The 21,271-nt window shown below is 38.5% G+C and overlaps 1 protein-coding gene across 5 annotated transcripts in view; it reads right to left on the bottom strand.

Moving 5' to 3' along the window:
* The window catches only part of MAP3K19 (mitogen-activated protein kinase kinase kinase 19), a 38,556-nt gene extending 18,726 nt beyond the window's left edge, over nucleotides 1–19,830 (bottom strand). For 4 of the 5 annotated variants that reach the window (XM_061135522.1, XM_061135524.1, XM_061135526.1 and 1 more), the window contains exons 1-5: nucleotides 19,809–19,830; nucleotides 17,500–17,615; nucleotides 8,516–8,612; nucleotides 2,913–2,991; nucleotides 1,704–1,963 (exon numbers count right to left, since the gene is read on the bottom strand). In XM_061135522.1, the coding sequence (XP_060991505.1) occupies nucleotides 1,704–1,963; nucleotides 2,913–2,991; nucleotides 8,516–8,612; nucleotides 17,500–17,615; nucleotides 19,809–19,830 (574 nt within the window). The remainder of the gene's footprint in view (nucleotides 1–1,703; nucleotides 1,964–2,912; nucleotides 2,992–8,515; nucleotides 8,613–17,499; nucleotides 17,616–19,808) is intronic. The other variant, XM_061135523.1, reaches the window with a different exon arrangement.
* Between the last annotated feature and the right edge of the window lie 1,441 nt (nucleotides 19,831–21,271).

Here is a 21,271-nt window from a genome sequence, read left to right as displayed (position 1 = left end):
ATCATCCAGTGAGGAAGAGTGAAAAGAGAGGAGGCTGAAGAGAGGCTGTGGAGAGCTGGGAGTGAACTTTGTAGATTTCAAGGAATAAGACCCTTGGGTCTACATCACAGTCCCGCTTGATGGTGACTTTTACACTTAGTCTCTCGAAACACAGCTTCAACATCAGGTCAACTGAAATCAGCCAGACAGGGAAGGACAAATATTCGACAATTTCACTTATATGAGGGGACTAAAATAGTCAATTTCTTAGAGATAGGAAGTAGAACAGTGGCTAATAGGGTAACAGGAGAAAGGAGAGTTTAAGTTGAATGGGTGTTAGACTTTCCTGGTGGTCCAGTGTTAAGAATCCACCTGCCAATGTAGGAAACATGGGTTTGATCCCTGGTCTGGGAAGATTGCACATGCCATGGAGCAACTAAGCCTGTGAGCTGCAGCAAGAAAAGCTCTGCAGTAAGAAGCCTGAGCACCACAACTAGAGAAATCCCCACTCTGCAACTAGAGAAAGCCCTGACACAGCAATGAAGAGCCCATATGTCACAGTGATGACTCAGCACAGCCAAAAATAATCAATATATAAATAATGAAAGCATAAATTTAGAAAAAGCCCTGTGGCTGTAGAGCTTCAGTTTTACAAGATGAAAAAGTTCTGGAGATGCAGTGGTGATGGTTGTGCCACATGTAAATATATTTAATGCCACTAAACTGTATGCTTAAAAATGGTTAAAGTAGTACCTTTGTTGTTATGCACATTTTACCGCAAATTTAAAATTAAAAAAAATTTTAAACACTGTTTCATTTAAAAATTTCATGTAAGCTCTACTCTTGCACCCTAATGCTTCCCTGGTGGCTCAGATGGTAAGGAGTCTGCCTGCAGTGTGGGAGACCCAGGTTTGATCCCTGGGTCAGGAGAAAGAAATGGCAACCCACTCCAGTATCCTTGCCTGGAAAATTCCGTGAACAGAGGAGCCTGGTAGGCTACAGTCCATGGAGTTGCAAAGAGTCAGACACAACTGAGCGATTTCACTTTTCTTGCACCCAAATCTTATCACAATCATGCTTTTTTTCTCCTTTGTTTGACATTTCCTCTGTTGTGCAATGCCCCTCATTGCAATAAGCCAATAAATGCAAAATTTGGGGCTGCAAGTTTGTCCCTGGTGGTTTAGGCCAATTGGTTTAGGACAGTACTCCAGTACTTTGGTCACCTCATGCGAAGAGTTGACTCATTGGAAAAGACCCTGATGCTGGGAGGGATTGGGGGCAGGAGGAGAAGGGGGCGACAGAGGATGAGATGGCTGGATGGCATCACCGACTCCATGGACATGAGTTTGAGTAAACTCCAGGAGTTGGTGATGGACAGGGAGGCCTGGCGTGCTGAGATTCATGGGGTCGCCAAGAGTCTGACACGACTGAGCGACTGAACTGAACTGAACTGAATTAAGCAGATATCAAAGACAGCAGTGCCCTAAGGGGAAACAATGGCATCAGTGTGCTATCTGGTAAATAAGTTTTGGGCTAGATAGAAGAGCTAACTCAAATCTTGAATGAAAGTATCCTCACTGTATGCCCCTCCAAAATCCCACAGATAAAGATCAACGAAATATGAGTTCCCTGTAAAGATTTTCAAATTCTCAAGAAAAAGATGAGTAAAGAAATATTTATTAACCAAAGAATAAAGGAATCACTGTGTAATTCAATGAACTCACCTTCAGATTTTCTTGGCTGCCCCTTCAGAAAGTGAGGAACATCTTCTCTGGCTACAGACTTGGAGATTATCGTTTCTAAGTAAGGTCTTGGCAACAAAAAGCCCAAGTCTGTATTGCAGAGTTCCTGGGAATGTTCCTCTTTCTTTGCAAGTAAAGGCTCCGTGGTCACCATCTTTGTCCTGAAGCTCACCATCTCAATGTCTTTTGGAAGTGAAACAGAATGTGCTGGTGTCCATTCCTGATGCCCTGAGGTTATCTGACTAAAAGGGAGAGGAAATAGTTTAATTTAAAAGTCATTCCCCATGTCTTCTGGATCTCCAGTTCTTAGCCCACCGGACATCCCTGGAAAGTTTGGAGGACTATTTCCGAATGGTGCTGCTGAGTGGAATGGCTGTATTGCTGACAGTACAAGATGACCCCATTCTCTGACTTGCTCCCCACCTCAGCAGCCCTCGGCTACTCACACTTCAGTTTTCCCAGTCTGTTTCCTCAAGCAGAGAAATCAGAGGGGGAAGGGCAGAGATAAGGGGGGGCACACTTATACTTCTCCAAAGGCATTGACCAGAGGCCTTTGACCATTCTCCAAAGGCCCAATACTTCTCAAACTATCTTTGGTGATGAATCCGTTTAAAATCTTACATTCCATTGTGGATTGAAACTTTTGTAAAAGGTAATCAAAGTGAATGACCATAAAAATTAAACAAAAATTGAAAACATGAAAATAAGCCTCAAATTTTCCACTATCAGATCAATAAGTATAAAATTACTTGACTAAATGGCTACACACCTTTTTAAAGGTTTAAATGTCCAAGTTCTATACTGACTTCATTATTGACTGGTAACAGAAGGACCTTAGAACTCTGTTTTGAGTAGTACTGCTGCAAGGTCAGCAAATAATGGTCCTCAGCCCAGCTGAGGAAGCTGAAATCCAGCTTCCTATCTCGCTTTGGTAGATTGATTGGATCATACCCATGCCCATTTGTTTATATACCATCCACAGAAGCATTCAAGTTAAGACTGCAGAGTTGAATCATTGGAACAGAGATCATATGGCCCACACAGCATAAAACATTTATTATCCAGCTCTTGCCACAAAATTATTTATTATGACCCCTGCTTGGGGATGTTTTTCTCAATTACTAAAAATGTGGGTTGCCACATAAGTACATATTTTAATTCCAATCTAACCTTTCAAAGAATACTTCTTACTTGTTTTCTTGTAAATCTTCTCGGCCCATTTCTTGGGGATGGCTGACATCTCTTGGAAAAGTAACAATAGTCTCAACACCTATGGAAGTGCAGGTCAGTAATAATAAGAAGAAAGTAATGAATTGCAGGGGTAATCAGGAATCAAATGTTTTATTTTTGGTTATTTGGCTCATGTATTTTTAGTAATTACAGGATGAACATTAACTAGGAACTGAGGTTTAACCATCTTTGTATCTTTCCTGTCCTAATTAAATGCTTGCTTAAAGGGCAAAGAATTTGTATAACAAAACATTACAGAAGTAAAATAAAGCTTTATGATGAGCAGTGTTTTCTCCCTGAATGGAGAAAACAAGGCCTCCTTCTGTAAAGTGTGACTGATATCACCTACTTCACAGGACTGTTGTGAGAATTAAATGAGATAATTTACGTTGCCCCATCGGAACTTGCTTATATTTGTCATTTGGTCTTCTCTTATCTGATTCCAGGGAGTGACTTCTGCTATAACCCTTAAGACAGAAAGTTCCAACTTATAGAATGGATGCATGCCTACAAAATAGCACCTTAAACAAATTGACATTAAAAACTAGTGTGGGGATTTTCCTGGTGGTACACTGGATAGGAGTCCGCCTGCCAAGGCACAGGTTCAATCCCTGATCCAGGAAGATTTCACATGCCACAGGACAACTAAGCCCATGCACCACAACTACTGAAGCCTGCATGCCTAAAGCCTGGGCTCTGCAAAAAGAGAACCCACTGCAATGAGAAGCCTATGCACTGCAACTAGAGAGTAGTCCCCACTCACCCCAACCAGAGAAAGCCCTTGGGCGGCAATGCAGACATAGCACAATCAATAAAGATATAAATAAAAAATAAGTAAAATTAAAAAAACCTAGTGTGAACCATACCACAATTGTCTGTCCTTTAAGATTTTCACCTATTCAACAAACTTTTATCAAGTATATGCCAAGTGTAACTCTTTGTGCTAAATATAAAGGAACAAAGAAGGTACAGCTGTGGCCTTAGCAGAGACTATAAATAAGAAAGCAAAGAGCATAGCCAGATAAGCACTGTGAAGAGAAGTGTGCGATGTGTGTGTAGAACATAGAGGCATATCCTTCCAGGAAGATGTAGGGCTTGTTCCAGTATTCAGCTTATCTATCTATCTGTCAGAGCCATTCATTCAGTCTGTGGATGCTGGAGGAGCCATGGTTTTAATCAGCTCCGTTGATCCAAGTATAGTAGAGAAGATTTGAGCAGGTCATGAATCAGAGAGATCTGGGTCTCCATCCCTCCTCTGCCACTCCTGGGGTGACCTTGGGAAAGTTACTTAATAGCTATCATCAGTGTGTGCATGCTATGTTGCTTCAGTCACGTCTGACTCTCTGTGACCCTATGGGCTATAATCCACCAGGCTCCTCTGTCCATGGGATTCTCTAGGCAAGAATACTGGAGTGGGTTGCCATGCTCTCCTCCAGGGAATCTTTCTGACCCAGGGATCGAACCTGCGTCTGTTAGGTCTCCTGCATTGGCAGGCAGGCTCTTTAGCACTGGCACTACCTGGGAAGCTTAATCACCATCAGCGTATCAATGAAAGTTTTTATCATTTTTAAAGGACACCGCATATTTTGTCAAATATATAGGAACCACCATAAGGAAAGCATTTTTAATATGAAATGTTTATGTTTGTGTTATTTATAAGAGTGGTGCATTTTAAAAAAGTAAATATTACCAAAAGGCGTTCTGTGGGTTTTTTTTTTTTTGCAATCTCTAAAAATGAAGTTCCCTTGGAATAGTGGATTTTCTTTTTAACTTTTCAAGTATCCTATCACCACATTATGTAACACAAAATGACAGGCTTGGTATTATAGAGCTGGGAGGAACTTAGAGGTCATCGGACCCAAACCCTTCATTTTAGAGATGAAAAAAACTGATAGACATGAGGTTGTGTGAGGGCTCATGGCCACTTTTGAAATGAAAGGCAGATGGATGTCTTTCATACCATTTTTGTAGTCATCCTTGAGGGCAAACACCTAGCTGACATGTTAGAGTAAGAAAAGCATACAGCATACATTCCTAATAACTCAATTGTCAGTGAAAAGGATGCTCTGTAAGACTAGGCACAGTTAGACTTTGCTATAGAAGTTGGAAAACTGGGCAGTATATTCTTGTGAACATGTTCTCAACAAGGACTGTACTTTTAGAATCATTGAGGACTAATAAACCTAGACTATTTTTTTTACCAAGGATGTTTTTAAGTAGATTTAATAAGCTAAAAATTTGTTAATTGGTTGATTTCTATTTTTTTAAACCAAGGAGCTAAGATGCAATAGCAAGTATAAGAAATTCCTGACTTTTTAGACACTGTGAAAAGTTAATGGTTCCTAAATGGGGGAAAAAATTTGGTCCTAAATGGCGGGGTGGGGAGAGGGATATTACAAAACCTTCTGACACTGAAATCATCTTGGAACATATATATTCTCTGTTTTGTCTTTTGAATACTGTGAGTGATCATAGGAGCCTCTGAACCTAAGAGTGGTCCAGGAAAGGGGATGCACTACCACATGTGAAAGTAAAACACTTGCTCCTATCTGAATGCATCTTTCCAGTAAGAAGATGCAAATTAACCCCACCAGAAAGTGTTATAGTAGAGAGAAACTAAGAGGCATCATTTAAACACAACCAGAAACATAAACTTTCTTGCAGAAAAGAGGCAAATGATATTCATAAAGTCAGAAAATGATGATTAATTATTAATACAAGTGCTAAATTTTTAAAACAAAAACTTAATTGGCCTAGCCTAATTCATTCAACGAAGAAAAATTATTTTCTCCGGAAAAGTCTTACTTCTCTGTGTTTTCCGCTTGCTTTGTTTAAATGGATGGGAATCAAGGTTCAAAATATTTTGATTACCTTTTGATAGTTTCCTAAATCATGATTTTCAGCAGAATTTTTTACAGCTACATTTACCAGTCTTTTTTGCCACTAGGTTTCAGAAAGCTAACTTGAGAGATGGATACACAGGAGTTACATGAGAAGATAAGATGGAGGTATCCTTTTGCTGATATGGGTATCAGCAGTGGAGGGAGGGTCTAAGGTCAGTGTGGAAGCATTGTGTATGCTGGTTGTGGCTGAGGCAGTGTGATCTGGAGGTCAGTGACCAGTTTTGAGATGTAGCCACAAGAATTCTTTACGACAATCCAGCCTGGGATCTGTTCTTCTCCTTTGGCTTTTCAATGGTCTATGGACTTTTCCATGGACTGTGGAGAAGGAAATGGCAACCCACTCCAGTACTCTTGCCTGGAAAATCCCATAGACGGAGGAGCCTGGTAGGCTACAGCCCACGTGGTCACAAAGAGTTGGACACAACTGAGCGACTTCACTTTCATGGACTTTTCTAGTAACTTTTAAAACTTCCTTTCTTTTCACTCAAGTAGAGCAGATTTTGTTATCTGCACATAAGAATCCTGATAGATATACACTGTATTTTTTTTAATTAAGTCTAGTAATTTTAGAGAATAGGTTCTCATTCACTCACGAAAAGAATAATTTCACATGCTCAATTTCCAGTCTACAAGGTTTGCATCTGATATGTTCTGGGAAAATAGCTGATTAAGGAATGCAAGAAGATTTTTATAATAAGGAAAAGGATGAGGGATTGGGGTGAGGGGCAAATTGTATATTATAAATTACCATCTGTAAAAGTCCATAAGAAAGCAAATGTGTGTTGCTGGAATATTTAGCTGTTAAAGACCAGGGCAGTGATCCAAACATTAGAGTTTATATATATTTTAGTTAGTGAAGCTTCCTTTTTAAAAGAATAATACAATGAACAAACAGATATAAATTAAATGATTAAATGTGCATATCTACAACCAAATAATCACATGGATGTGCATAAAGTCTTTATAAAGTGTGCAAACACTTAAACATGAACAACCTGGGTTATGTTAGAAGCATGTAAAAAGAGATTTATTGTTATTTAAGATGAATACAATGCACAATAATTCTCCAAACATTTTTATTTCAGAATTTGTGACTTAAAAGAGTTACTAGCTCTACTGAAGACTCTTATCAACTATGAAAAGAAAACTTAGAAACATAATTTCTTCTTTAGAATGTATAACTCAAGTTATATAAGCTTAAAACTGCAAGAACTTAGTTGAGATACTGCCTAAGTGTTATGGTTCCTACATGGAAATCTAAAATATTACATACAGATTGATTTTAAAAGTATTATTAATATGAAGGGGCTTCCCTGGAGGCTCAGATGGTAAAGAATTTGCCTACGATTCAGGAGAACCAGGTTCGATTCCTATAAGCACTTCAGATGGCAAGTCATCTCTAAACTGAGCTGAATAAACACAGTATTTAACCTCTTAGAAGGTGATTGGGACACAACTGGGCTTCTGAGAACTCAGATTTGAAGTCTTTGAAAGTCAAAGGCGGATCACAAGGACAACTTGGAGGGGATCAGGACTTGTTTATTTTAATTAGGTCTTTCAGGGTTCATGGTGTTTATAATTTCTTCCCTGCTCTCAGCCAAGAGAAAGGAGGTACCGAGTGACTTTGGGAAAGATGGGAGGCTCCCCAAAAGAGGGCAGCATTGCATAAGTGGTCAAAGGAGACAGTGGCTAAACTAGTGCTGCAGCCTTCAGGGTGGTTAATGGGGATGAGAAAAAAGACATCCAAGAGGGCAGCTTCCCTGGCGTGTTAGAAATGCAAGTAGGAAAATTACCAGAAAAGAGATCGGAGCAGTTCAAATAAATGTTTCATTTAAGAAGTTTATAGGCGAGTAGATGACAGACAAATGTGATCGCTGTGATGACTATGTTCTGCAGTGAGAATCTGTAAATACCTTGTGATCTGTTCAATGCAAGGGCATTTAAGGATAGGACAGGATGACACATTTGGAATGGGTGTTGTTTTGGAAAATTCCAGATTTATGGCCTCCTAGAATACAAGAGTGCAACTTGGGCCTTTAGTTCTTTGTTCAGTCCCCCAACTCCCGCCTCAAGGGAAGAGGTCTGGGATGACAGCTAATGGAGAAATGCTTGGTCCTGGAAGAGAATAATGCTTCCCAGGTAGCACTAGTGGTAAAGAACCTGCTTGCCAAGGCAGGAGACATAAGAGAAGTGGCTTCAATCCCTGGGTTGGGAAGATTCCCCTGGAGGAGGGCATGGCATACTCACTCCAGTATTCTTGCTGGAGAATCCATAGGATAGACATGGTGGCCTACAGTCCATAGGGTCGCCAAGAGTCGGACACAACTAAAGTGACTTAGCATGCACACGTGCACGGCAGAGAACAGATCACTGTAGCTGCTGGAAGATTCTGAGAGAAAAGAAGTGAGGGAAAAGATGCTACCAGACAAAAAAGAAAGGAGACGAGAACAGCAGGTTGAGCTGGAGTAGGGTAGAACAAAGGAGAGACTGGATAGCTCGCCAAGACTCACTGATTCAAATATGGACCAAAGGATAGGATTTCTTTTCCTCTATGCTTGTCTGAGATTTCAAACCTCTGCACTGCGCATGACTGAAATTAGGGGGGAAATCCAAATAATCAATATTGTCTTTGTAAACACATCAAGGACAGAAGATGGATACCTTCTGTCCTGGGTTGCCAGTCTTGTCCATCACCACTTGGATCTCCTTCTTCACTAATCAATATGGAATGAGAGCAGTCATCATCTTGGTCAGACTCCTGAAATATCATAAAATAGAAACTCAGCTGTTCAGTGTAGTACTTGGTTGGCAGGGTGAATGTTGATTTTTTTTTCCTAGGCTAAAGTTTCACACTGCTGATTCCTTTTAAATCGGATAAAGTATTCAGGACTAAAATAATGGGAAAGTATTTGTCTCCAGAGCACCAGGCTTAGACAAACGTGGATGTGATTAATTGCATAATCAAAGATGAAGATCAAAGCTGAAATTGCATAGAGACAGAGAGAAATTCAATATTTTATACTTTATCATGTCTGTGTTCAGGCTGTTAAGCTGCCACCAATTCCATCCGAGTGGGTAACTGGAAAGAATCCTTTGGCCACAGCCAGTGAACAACCCCAAAGGAACATGGTCTTTTCCATAATGCCTCCCTGGGGCATCATTTACAGATGGTGAGGGTGGAAATCCTTGCCCCACATGGAAGCTGCAGATATAACCTTAGACTGAAAGGAGGCAGCAAAGCTGATTAAAGTTTTCACTATGACAGCCTTCTGATCTAATCGTGTTATGCAACTTCTCAAACTTCCCTTTTACGATCTAGAAAATGATCAAACTGCTGAAAAACATGGTTGAAAAACAGCTTAACTTAAAAAAAAACAACAAGCTTGACTTATGAAAAGTATTCCTGACTCTCTAAAGAAGAAATGTTTTCTATGAGAATGCATTGTTGTTGGTAGGTTCCTCCATTAGAAGTTGTTGCTGGTGATTTTGCCCCTTTTAGTGGCTAGAACAGTGATAGATGCAAGTAGTAGTTATAATATCCCATCCTACCTGGATGTTATAATTAGCATTCTGGCCTCTGTGATCCAGATGAATGATCTATTTAAGCAGACTATTGGATAAAAAGTCTTTGCCCTAAATGCAGATGCTTGTCAGACAAGCGAGCAGACTTTATCATAAAGCCTCCGATATTTCGTTCACTAATTCCCAAGACAGTGTGGGAATCTTTTCACTTTGTTCATCGGACTTATCACTACCATTAAAATATTTTAGGTGCTCAATTTTTTTTTAACTTTTTATTTTGTATTGGGGTGAAACCGATCAACAATGTTGTGCTAGTTTCAGGTGAGCAGGGAAGGGATTCAGCCACACATATACATGTATCCATTCTCCCTCAAGCCACTCTCCCATCCAGGCTGGCACATGACATTGAGCGGAGTTCCATGTGCTATACAATAGGTCCTTGTAGGTTATTCATTTTAAATATAGTAGTGTGTACATGAGCATCCCAAACTCCCTAACTGTCCCTTCCCCCTAGGGGAAGGTGTTCAATTATAATAGCTTAGTTATCATATTTTACTTTATACATCAATACATGCTTTGTAAAGCATTCTCTACCTCCTAGCATGGGTTAGGGGTCCTACCTCAGACCATCCTGGTTGTCAATGGCAGATGGGACACCTGGACAGGTTTGCCCTAATCTTAGACTGTTGTCAATTTCACTGATTATTCTTTGCATTTCAAAAATTCTACCACTCTCTGGCAAATTTCTTCTCCCTCCCATCCAATTACAAAGCATGAGCAGTAGGGAATTACTATTTTATAAAATGCATGGAAATACCAAAACAGCAGTTCTTTAAAGAGCAGAAGAAATCATCTATAATCCTACAAATAAAAAGCAAACTCTGTTCACACAGAGGATATTTTCTTTCTTTTTCCTAAGTGTTTAATAATGGAGTTGTATCATGTCATTTCATATCTGGCTTTTTTACTTATGACAAGTATAAATTACATAGCAATTTACTAAGTAAATATCATTTTGATGGAATTTTATCAGAGGGTCATAAGGATGTTTAGTAAGTCCCATAAGTGTTATGATATAAACCCCATCATGCATAGTAGGCAGTTTTTAATTCTTCATTATCACACATGGAGCTGTGAATATCTTTACAAGTAATACGCCAATTTTGTTTTATCTCTTTAGAGTAGACTCTTAGATATGGAATTATAAGGAATTATTGATCTGAAGAATATAAGAATTTTTTTACATACGTTGTTTTAAAAGTAAATTTACACTTACTACTTACTCTCCACTAGCAGTGCATAAGTCTGTTTCACTACCTTCTCCCTTATCAATTATCAATTTTCATTTTTAGTAATGTGATATGTGATCTGATTGTTTGAATGTGCATGCTTTTGTTAGCAGAAATGTTGGAGATAATTTCAGATGTTTAGTGACCACTGAGGTTTCCTTCTTAGTATATATAATTTTTATTCATATCATGTCTGGAACACTCTATGAGACTTCAGAATATATTTCTTCCATTTCATATAATTAGAGTGTTTCAATGAAATTTTTGTGCTGAATAAAACTAATTAACACTAATTTTTAGTGTTAAATATATAACTGGTTCTCATTTCAAGTTTCTGTGTTGATTAATGATTTGCAGTTGGTCTCAACTGCTCAGTTCATTCATTAGTTGGTCCTTTAGGAAAAGTTGGATGATGTGGAGTATGGGCAAACTACCTGCAAAACCCATAACAATGACTAGCATTTATCCATACAGTGCCAGACACTGTTGAACCTTCCACATATTAGCTAACTTAATCCTCACAAAAACTCTAAAGGTAGGAACTATTATTCCATTTATACAGGAGCTTCAGAGGAGTTAAGTAACTTACCCAAGGTCACCTAGCAAGCCTATGGTAGAGCCAGGATTCACACCCAGACTCTGAAGTCCGGTTACAGAATTCATAATCACTCTGCTTTCTTGCTACTGTGAAAAATTTGAAACAGAGAGTCTCAACAAGAACCAGAAGGAAAATTAATAATAGTGAGAAAATTAAGAGAAAGAATACTCAAACATAATTTATAATTTTTGCACAGGAAAAAATAAAAGATGTGTGATCCCTACAAACTCCTGACAATAAACTTCTTCTGTAAAAAAAAAAACTGAAAAACCATAAGCATAACAAACAAAAAGGATGTGGGGAATAGTACCTACTTTGAAGATTAACATGAAAATGAAGACAAAAACAGCCACAGCTCAGAATTTTCTGTTTCTTTTAGAATCTTAAATATGAATGACTTTAATGGGCTTTCCTCGTGGCTCAGCTGAAAAATCCACCTGCAATGTGGGAGACCTGGGTTCGATCCCTAGGTTGGGAAGATCCCCTGGAGAAGGGAAAGGCTACCCACTCCTATATCCTGGCCTAGAGAATTCCATGGACTGTATACTCCGTGGGGTCGCAAAGAGTCGGACACGACTGAGTGACTTTCACTTTCACTGGGTGAAGGAGGAAAATTGAAATAATGCAGTCATGAGTGAAGGAGAGAAATGTTAGAATAGCATATCCCAAATAAATGGAGTCCATCAACCATTTACACTAATGCAAGAGGTGACAGCAGACTAGACAGCATAGCACTCTGATCTGCAAACAACAGAATGCCAACCATACAGAAAAGAGGCATAGAAATCATACGTAATTAAATTTGGAAAGAAGATTCTTCTTAGATGAAAAAAAGATTGGCAGAGGCCGTGAAAAGCCTCTCAGGAGCAATCCTACAAGCAAAGCAGCTGCTTATATTTGTAAACTATAAAAACCTATTGCAGATAACCCAAAAATAAAGCAAGCTTTCATTCAAACAAAAAAAGTGAAGAAAGACCTTGGGTTTTTTATTATTAGTATTTAAACCTTAGAGAAAGCACTAGAAAAAAACAAATTCAATAGTGAGAGTCTATCTCTCCCTCAAAAATGAGTTCAAAGTTATTTCAACCGTAATAAGAAAAATATAGAGTGAAAGTTCAAAAAATATCTTAGAACTGAATAAAAAATGAACTAAATATAAAGGGATTTTTAGTCTTTTTTTTTAAAAAAAAAGCAAGTTTCCTAACTATACCACAAAAAAAATGAAAAGTAAGTGTGTTTTCTTTTATCAATTTCTTTCTTTTTAAATTTATTTTATTTTTATTTATTTGGCTGCGGTGAGCATATGAGATCCACCTCCCTGACCAGGTATCAAACCCAGGCCCATTGCACTGGAAGGCAGATTCTTAACCACTGGACCACCAGGGAAGTCCCCTCCTGCTGTCTCTTGAGTTACTAAAGTGATATCTTACCTATTCCTTAGCTCATTCATCTGGCAAATCTCTGGAGCAGCCAACTTGGGGACAGACCCAGGAGGATGAAGTCAGAGAATGGGTACCGTGGTCCGGGTGGGGTTAGTCTATGAGCCAAGGTTTGGGTGGGATTAGAAAAAGAAAAAGTAAGGTACATTGGACTTGGAGCTGTGAGGGCTTAAGGCCAAGAGCGACATTTTCACCCTGATCCTATGATCTGCTCTATGTGCTATGCTGCGTTAAGTCACTTTAGTCGTGTCTGACTCTTTGTGACCCTCTGGACTGAAGCCCGCCAGGCTCCTCTGTCCACGGTATTCTCCGGGCAAGAACAGTGGAGTGGGTTGACCTGCCCTCCTCCAGGGGAACAAACCCATGTCTGACCCAGGAATCAAACCCTCATCTCCTGTGTTGCCTGCATTGCAAGGCAGATCTTAACCACTGGAGCTTCAGGGACGTCCCAAAACTTTGACTGTTAGATCAGCTAGGTTCTATCACGGGGATAGTTACTGTTTCTCCTCCCTGCAAGTTGAGAAGAACAGAAGCTACTTTGCAAAGTAGTTAACCATAGTCACTTCTCTTGGTGGCAATTCCTGGGTGAGAGTCTTCGGTGCTGCTGGGCCTTCCCTGTGGAGCCTGATGGGAGCTGTGTGTCCTGAGAACAGGGGAGCGAGTGGGACACGTGGACTTTACAGTTAGCAAATGGGCCGGAAGTAGGTAAGTACTCTTAAATGGTGTGATAATGGCCCTCTATGCATGCTAAGTCCTTCAGCTGTTTCTAACTCTTTGTGACCCCATGGACTGTAGCCCGCCAGGCTCCTCCATCCATGGGATTCTCCAGGCAAGAATACTGGGGTGGGTTGCCGTGCCCTCCTCCAGGGGATCTCCTTGACCCAGGAGTCAAACCCATGTCTCTTATGTCTCCTGCATTGGCAGACTGATTATTTACCACTAGTGCCACCTGGGAAGCCCCATCTGCTCTATTCATCTACTATTAATAACTTGGCCAGAGGATGGAGATGAAATGTTAGGCTGGGCAAGAAACGGGGAAAGGAGAGTCGCCTCTCTCCTTGTTGACATATTGGCTCACTCGTGACTTCGAAAACAAGCAAGCCTCTTAGGGGAGTAGGTTGGGATCTTTTTACTGGTGATAACAGCAAAAAAGGTAAACAATCCCCACCTCCTGTCCCCAAAAGATAAAGTGATATATTACCTTCTGCCTTATTATTGCAGTTGACAATTGAATATTCTTATATCCTGTCCCCATCCTTCCAATAAATTCACCCTCTTTTTCTTATAAAATCAATAGGTGAAGTTTAAATTATGATTATTTGAGTATTGTACTATACTGTATGTATTGCACTATAGGCATGCAATAGAAATGTAGTATGATTATACTTTCTTTCTTGCATAACTTTTTTTGTACATAAACTCTAAATCCCTGTTTTTATTTCATTCGCAATTTTATTTAATATTTATTTCATTTTCTTATATTTTTAAAAATCTTAAATCTTCCCAATCTCCAGTGGTCTCTCCACATGGTTAAACATATCAGATAATATACCAGTTCCACCTTCTTCTTGGAAATCCCTGTTATCCTGTTCTTCCTCACCTCTCCCTCTCCCCAGCAATTGGAGCTCTTTGTTCTCTAGACTTCGTACATGGGTTGAAGCCCTGGCACTTGCTTTCTGCTTTATACCAAGGATATCCTCCTCTCTTGTGTTGGGTTCCACATCCCCTGAATCACGGATCCAATTTTCCCTTCTATTTTTATCTTATCCCCGTATTTTAATAGAGTATGTAGTAGCTTCCTTAAAAGGCGTGTGAAATGTAAAACCTTTGCTCATTTGCATGTCTGAAAATGTCTTCATTAACTCTAATATTTGATTTATAGTTTTCTGAATATAAAATCCTAGATTGAAAACCATATTCTTTGCTCAGATATTTGAAGGCATTTACTCCTGCCCTTTAATTTACTTTTTTTAAATTTTATTTTTTAATTGAAGGATAATTGCTTTACAGAATTTTGTTGTTTTCTGTCAAACCTCAACATGAATCAGCCATAGGTATACGTATATCCCTTCCTCTCGAACCTCGCTCCCATCTCCCTCCCCATCCCACCCCTCTAGGTTGATCCAGAGCCCCTGTTTGAGTTTCCTGAGACATACAGCAAATTCCCATTGGCTATCTACTTCACATATGGTAATTTAAGTTTCCACGTTACTCTCTCCATACATCTCACCCTCTCCTCCCCTCTCCCTATGTCCATAAGTCTGGTCTCTATGTCTGTTTCTCTATTGCTGCCCTGCAAATAAATTCTTTGGTACCCTCTTTCTAGATTCCATATATATGCATTAGCACATGATATTTATCTTCCTCTTTCCGACTTATTTCACTCTGTATAATAGGTTATAGTTCCATCTACCTCATTAGAACTGATTCAAATGCATTCATCCCATTGTGTATATTTACTTTTAAGAATAGCATACATTCAGGAATGTGCACATATCAAAACTAAATAGATTCATGAATTTTTATAAACTGAACACACTCCTGTAACCAGGACCTAGGTCAAGTGAAAGTATTCTTAGACATAATATAAAAATCAAGACCCATAAAGGAAAAAAATGGATAAATTGATTTTCATCAAAAATAAAAACTTTTGTTTGGTAAAAGAGCTGTTAAAAAGGTGAAAAAGGCAAACCAAATTTTTCTCATTGTCTAGCAGAAAATATTTGTGAGTTACACATCCAGAATATATAAAGAATTCTCTAAACCCAACAATAAGAAGACAAAGAATTCAATCAGAAAATGGACAAAATATTTGAATAATTATAGCTGATGGCAAATACATTTTTTAAAAAGGTTTAACATTGTTCATTAGGGAAATGCAAATTAAAACCACAATGAGCTATCATCATATACCTATTTTGGTAAAAAACATTTTTAAATGGTTAAAATAAAAAATACTGATAGTACCAAATGCCGCCAAGGGTACAGAGACATTGTATCTCTCATTTACTGCTGGTGGGAATACAAAATGGTTAGAGCCACTCTGGAAAATTGTTGGGCAGCTTTAAAAAAAACTAAACATACACTTATCAAATGACCCACTAATTGGATTCCTGGGCATATATCCTAGAGAAATAAAAACATAAATGCACACAAAAATTTGTACATGGATGTTCATGGTAGCTTTATATGTAATAGCCCCAAACTGGAAATAACCCAAATGTCTTTCAACAGATGAACAGCTAAATAAACTGTGGGACAAAATAAAATTGTAATAGAATACTACTTAGCAACATAAAGAAACTATTGATACATAGAACAACTTGGATCTGTCTCAGGAGTGTTATGCTCAGTAGAAAAAGCCAATCTTAAAAGTTTGCATGTATGATAATGCCATTTATATGACATTCTTGAAGTGATAAAATAATAGGGATGAAGAACAGATCAGTGGTTGCCTGGAGTCAGCAGAGAGACCATGGCAATTCAGAGTGTAGTCAGGGGGTTCCTTTGTGGTAACAGAACAGTTTTGTATCTCCACTGAAGATTCAGGGGATAAAATGTCATAGAACTATGCACACAGGCACACACAAACAGAAGAAAGAAAAAGAAATGCACGTAAAAACTAGTGAAATCCAAGGAAGGTCTGTAGTCTAGCTCATTGTGTTGTTGGGTTAATGTCAATTTTCTAGTTGAGACATTCAGCTACAGTTATAATAATTCCCATTGAGGAAAGCTGGTGAAGGTTATACAGGAACTCTCTGTACTATTTTTACAAGTTCTTATGAATCCATAGTTATTTCAGACTACTTTTTTACTTAAATTTTTGGTTTTTGTTTTCTTGTTTTAGAATAATTTTTGGAAAGAGAAAAGTACAAAAAGATCTTATTATACTATCTCTAAAACTCTTCATATTGTTTCTGCCTGTTATAGTCCATACCTCATTAACTTGTAAAAATAAACACATTTGTGGTCATATTCTTTTTACCAATAAAATATAGAGTAGTAATTTTTAAAAACTTGTCACCATTGTGCAGCATGTGGGATCTTAGTTTCCCAACCAGGGATTGAACCCAGGGCCCCCACCTTTGCTCCCACTCCCACCCCTGCCATGGAAACACTGAGTCCTAACCACCGGACAGTTGGGAAATTCCTATAGAGTAGTAATATTTTTAACTGTTTGGACTATATTAAATTTTATGAAAATTCAAAGAATACAAATGAGTATACAGTGCAAAGTTCTTCTCCATTTCGGTCCTTTTAGGTAACCACTGTTAACAGTTTATTATACATTTAAGAAATCATTTCTTCGTTTTCTATGGGTCGTAATGTTTGTTACTAGTACTATTACTATACTTTGTGAAGTTATTCATCATGGGCAGGGGGTAATGACAAGAACCAAGAGGAAGCACCTCCTTTATGGTATCCTAAGATGGATTTGACATGGACAGAATAATGATTTTCTCTTCTTTCACATTAACATGCATAAATACAAGCTACATTTTATTATTTAGCATGGATTCAGCTGCAACAATATTCTGTGGTATACACATACACACATAATGTATGAGACTCAGAATTGACTAGCTAATTACTGCCTTGAGATTAAACTCATGAAGCGCTATGATTAATTGTGCTTTAAATTTCCTTATAATCACATTTAAATATATAATTATAATATATGTTTGTTATAAATATTCAAGCAACTTAAATGAAGTAGATATAAATGAAGTAAATGTAGATGCAGTAGGTTATCCCTTTTTCTGTTAGTTTTTCTATTTAAAGATTAGAGCATCTTACCTCACTGCTGCTGATGCTCTGCAAGATTATATTTTGGTTTTTAGTAACTGTCATCATATCAGTCGGAGAAGAGTTTGTATCATGACAAATGTCAAGCAATGATTCAGCATATCTTTCTGCCAAAAGAAACATAATAATGTGTTTTGATAAGCTGCATCTCCAGCAATTTCACAGCAACATCTAGCGCTAGGTTCTAAAAATCGGTTCCATTTTGTTTAAGATTTTCTTGAAATAGTGATCTGGGATCCTGAGGAAGCTTTGGGCCATAATTTCACTGGTTAAGATGTGAGGACAAAAGGAGTCCACAGAATGAATGCGTTTCTGTTTGTTTTTTAAAAAGGGGGCAATGTTGTTAAGTGTGACCCCTAATAATGGGCTGGGAATTATATTTGCACTATAGTTGCCAAAGACAAAAGTGCTTAGCTGCCTGGAGCACCATTCCTATCTAGCACTTGAAGCCATATTAAATTGACAGAGTTCTGAACACCAAACAATGAACTCCCAGTTAGTTCCTGGGGGACACTGTTCTCTTACATATCCTTCTCCTGTTATCTTGACTTTTTCAGATAAGCATGTGCTCTACCATGAAAACTTCTTCCTCTTGCACCTCTTCCTATTTCATTGATCTTATGAGTGATACAAAATTGAATGAGTGATCTCTACTCATACCCTGCATTTCTTCACCATATTTTCTTTCTTCACTGTTTGCAATATTTCTACTGCTTCCGTCCTACCATTGAAACCCTCACTTTCTTATCACATCTGCTTTGTAAACTCTTTTCCAATTTGATGCTGCTTCCCACCCCTTCTTTCTTGCAATTCTCTCCTGATTCTCCTCCTTCCTTTCTTATGCCTCAGTCCATGTGTACCTTCTCTGCCCAGCCCCTGCAATTTTCCCACCATCATCAATCCTTTAGTGATCTCACCTACTCTCAGGTCCTCACAGTCTCCTTGTAGAGAACTTGCAAAGAAACCTATCAATCCATCTTACCCAATCCTTTCCCACAAACCCTGGCCTACAGAAAATTGCTACTTTGAAGGTCACAAGTTCTCATCAAATGAGTGTTTTAGAACCCATTACCTTCAACATCTGCACCAAGCCATAGTGTTCTACTATTTTGTTAATTGTGTTTGTACCTCCCCACTTCCTAGGGCTGAAAGTTTGGAATCATGTTTAGCTCAAGCCTCTCAACCCTTGTCTGTATGTCTCCTCCATCAACTTTACATCACTAAATTCTGTGAATTCTTTCACATTCTCTTAAACTCACATACCTAGCATCTCTCAGGCCCACTACACGCCATGTCCAAAGTCTCTTTTCCTGATCCTTACAACCACACATGGGTACTTCTATAGTTTCTTAATAGAGCTTGCTTGGCATGAGTCTCTTCCTCTCCTAAAATGTGGCTTTCATCATTCCCTGTCTTAAAATTTGTCAGTGACTCTATTTCATTGAAAAAAAAAAGTTATGTCCTTCAGTCTGACATTTAAGGAGTCTTTGATGGACTCAGTTTCATTGTGTATTCCTTTTCCCTGACATGAACTATTGGTTCTAGTCTCCGGTTCACCCCTGGGATGAGCCATGCACACTTACAACATGATGCCTCTGTCCACAAAATCAAATCTCATGATTTTTTGTTAGAACCAGATTGAGTCTTACCTCTTCCATGAAACTTTCCTGGGAAAAGCCTTGTTCCCTGCCCAGAAGCTCCCAACAAAAATCCAATCAGACAATAAAGTCAAGCAGTTTTCACAAAGTCACACGTGGCTTAGTGGCACTTTTTCCATTACACATTTTTTTCTGTGGCTATTTTTTGTCTTGCTCAGATGCTTTCTCCATGCCTATATCACATCTTTTCACTTCCTTTCTATTTTATCCAGCATTAGAGAACCACAGCAAGTCCTTCTTCCCCTTTCAAGTTTATAACAACCTCTTTCTCCTCTGACTGATGTGGTGTGTCCCTGACTGTGCTGAACACTTTCAAAAGTTTGGACCATGTCTTAGCCTTCTTTGCTTGTCTCAGAGTACCTAACTTTGGGTCTTGCACAAAGTCCCTGGTCTATAAATAGCTATTCACTTGATTTCTTTTTTTAAATTTATTTAATTGAAGTATCTATTTACAATGTTGTGTTAATGTCTACTGTACAACAGAGTGATTCAGTTACACATATATATACATTTAGCTTGACTTTTTAAAGAGGATCCATCAAATACATGTAAAAAATGAAAGTTTTCTAATAGGACTTTTTTTTTCTTTTTAATAGGGCTTTTATAGTTAGAGAATTTCAAAAGTGAAATAAAAATATTTACCTGGTTTTGGCATAGAATTCATTAAAATGTCCAATAACTGCTGTTTTCTGAAGCTCTCTATTTGTGACACATAATGTATTGCTGATTTTCCACTAAAATCACAGAGTTTAGGATCGCTAGAAAGAATAGAATCAACATCAAAGATTACTGAGTTAAATCTATTGAAAAAGAAAAGCAATATGAGAGGTAAAACATTGACATCAAATAAATACAATAATTTTATATAGTTTGGGGATAGCAATAATGAATTCAAAACGCATAAGAGACAGAGAGAGACAAATTTTCAAGATTTAACGGAAAGGAATATGTTGCATATTTTATGCCACTTCTAGTCTAAAAACATTCTAATAATTTGCTGAAATTTTCCAACTTTGGACAAGAAGTTTCATAATTCTTTAATCATAAAGCAAGTAAAGATAAAAACATCTTGATAAACTGTTGTCTTATCATCCCAAATAGCTGGCTTCATTGATTTTTTTTCTTCTCAGTGCTTTAGCTAACTGATTATTCTTGATATTTCTTTTTCCTAACTCTAATAGCGAGCTCTTTCATTATTCAAAATAGAATAATGCTAGTAGAATGGCCTAGCATTTCACCTTGAAATTAAACTGACATACTTATTTCACAGACTCTTGGTTGAGTGGAGTGATCTTATCATAGAGCCTCTCTGTGTGATATTTTCATTCCTCTTGTCCTGTGATTGTTAAGCCCCATGGCTGATCTTAGAGTTCCTTGCATCAGTGCAAATCTCCTGTCTGTGCTGCCGTGGATCCTAGAATTAGACATCAGCTCAAAGAGGTCCAGAAGGTAAATGATGGGAACTTTGTTCACAGATTACAGTGAGGGAAACAATGCCTAGACTTGCTTCACTAGTCATATTCTGTTTTTATTGGCTGTGTGGCATGTGAGATCTCTGTTCCCCGACCAGGGCTTGAACCACACCCCCTGCAGTGGAAGCACAGTCTTAACCACTGGACCACCAGAGAAGTCCCAGGTTAATGTTTTATGATCTATAATAACATTCTTAGGGCTTTTTCTCCCTCCATGCTCATGGGTCAAAAGAATTAGCATAGGTCCAAGAATCAAGGGACTGCCACTAACCTTAATACATGGCCTTAGGCAAGTCACTTAGCTCCCTGGGACCTTAGTTTGCTCAGTTCAGTTCAATTCAGTCGCTTAGTCGTGTTCAACTCTTTGCAACTCCATGGGCTGCAGCATGTCCATCGAGTCAGTGATACCATCCAACCATCTCATCCTCTGTCGTCCCCTTCTCCTCCTGCCCCCAATCCCTCCCAGCATCAGGGTCTTTTCCAATGAGTCAGTTCTTTGCATCAGGTGGCCAAAGTACTGGAGCTTCAGCTTCAGTATCAATCCTTCCAATGAATATTCAGGACTGATTTCCTTTAAGATGGACTGGTCGGATCTCCTTGCTGTCCAAGGAACTCTCAAGAGTCTTCTTGAAT

This window comes from Dama dama, chromosome 33 (genome assembly GCF_033118175.1).
Source record: "Dama dama isolate Ldn47 chromosome 33, ASM3311817v1, whole genome shotgun sequence".
NCBI lineage: Eukaryota > Metazoa > Chordata > Mammalia > Artiodactyla > Cervidae > Dama > Dama dama.
Note: the sequence above shows the minus strand (reverse complement) of the source record. Positions and strands in the feature narration are given on the sequence as shown.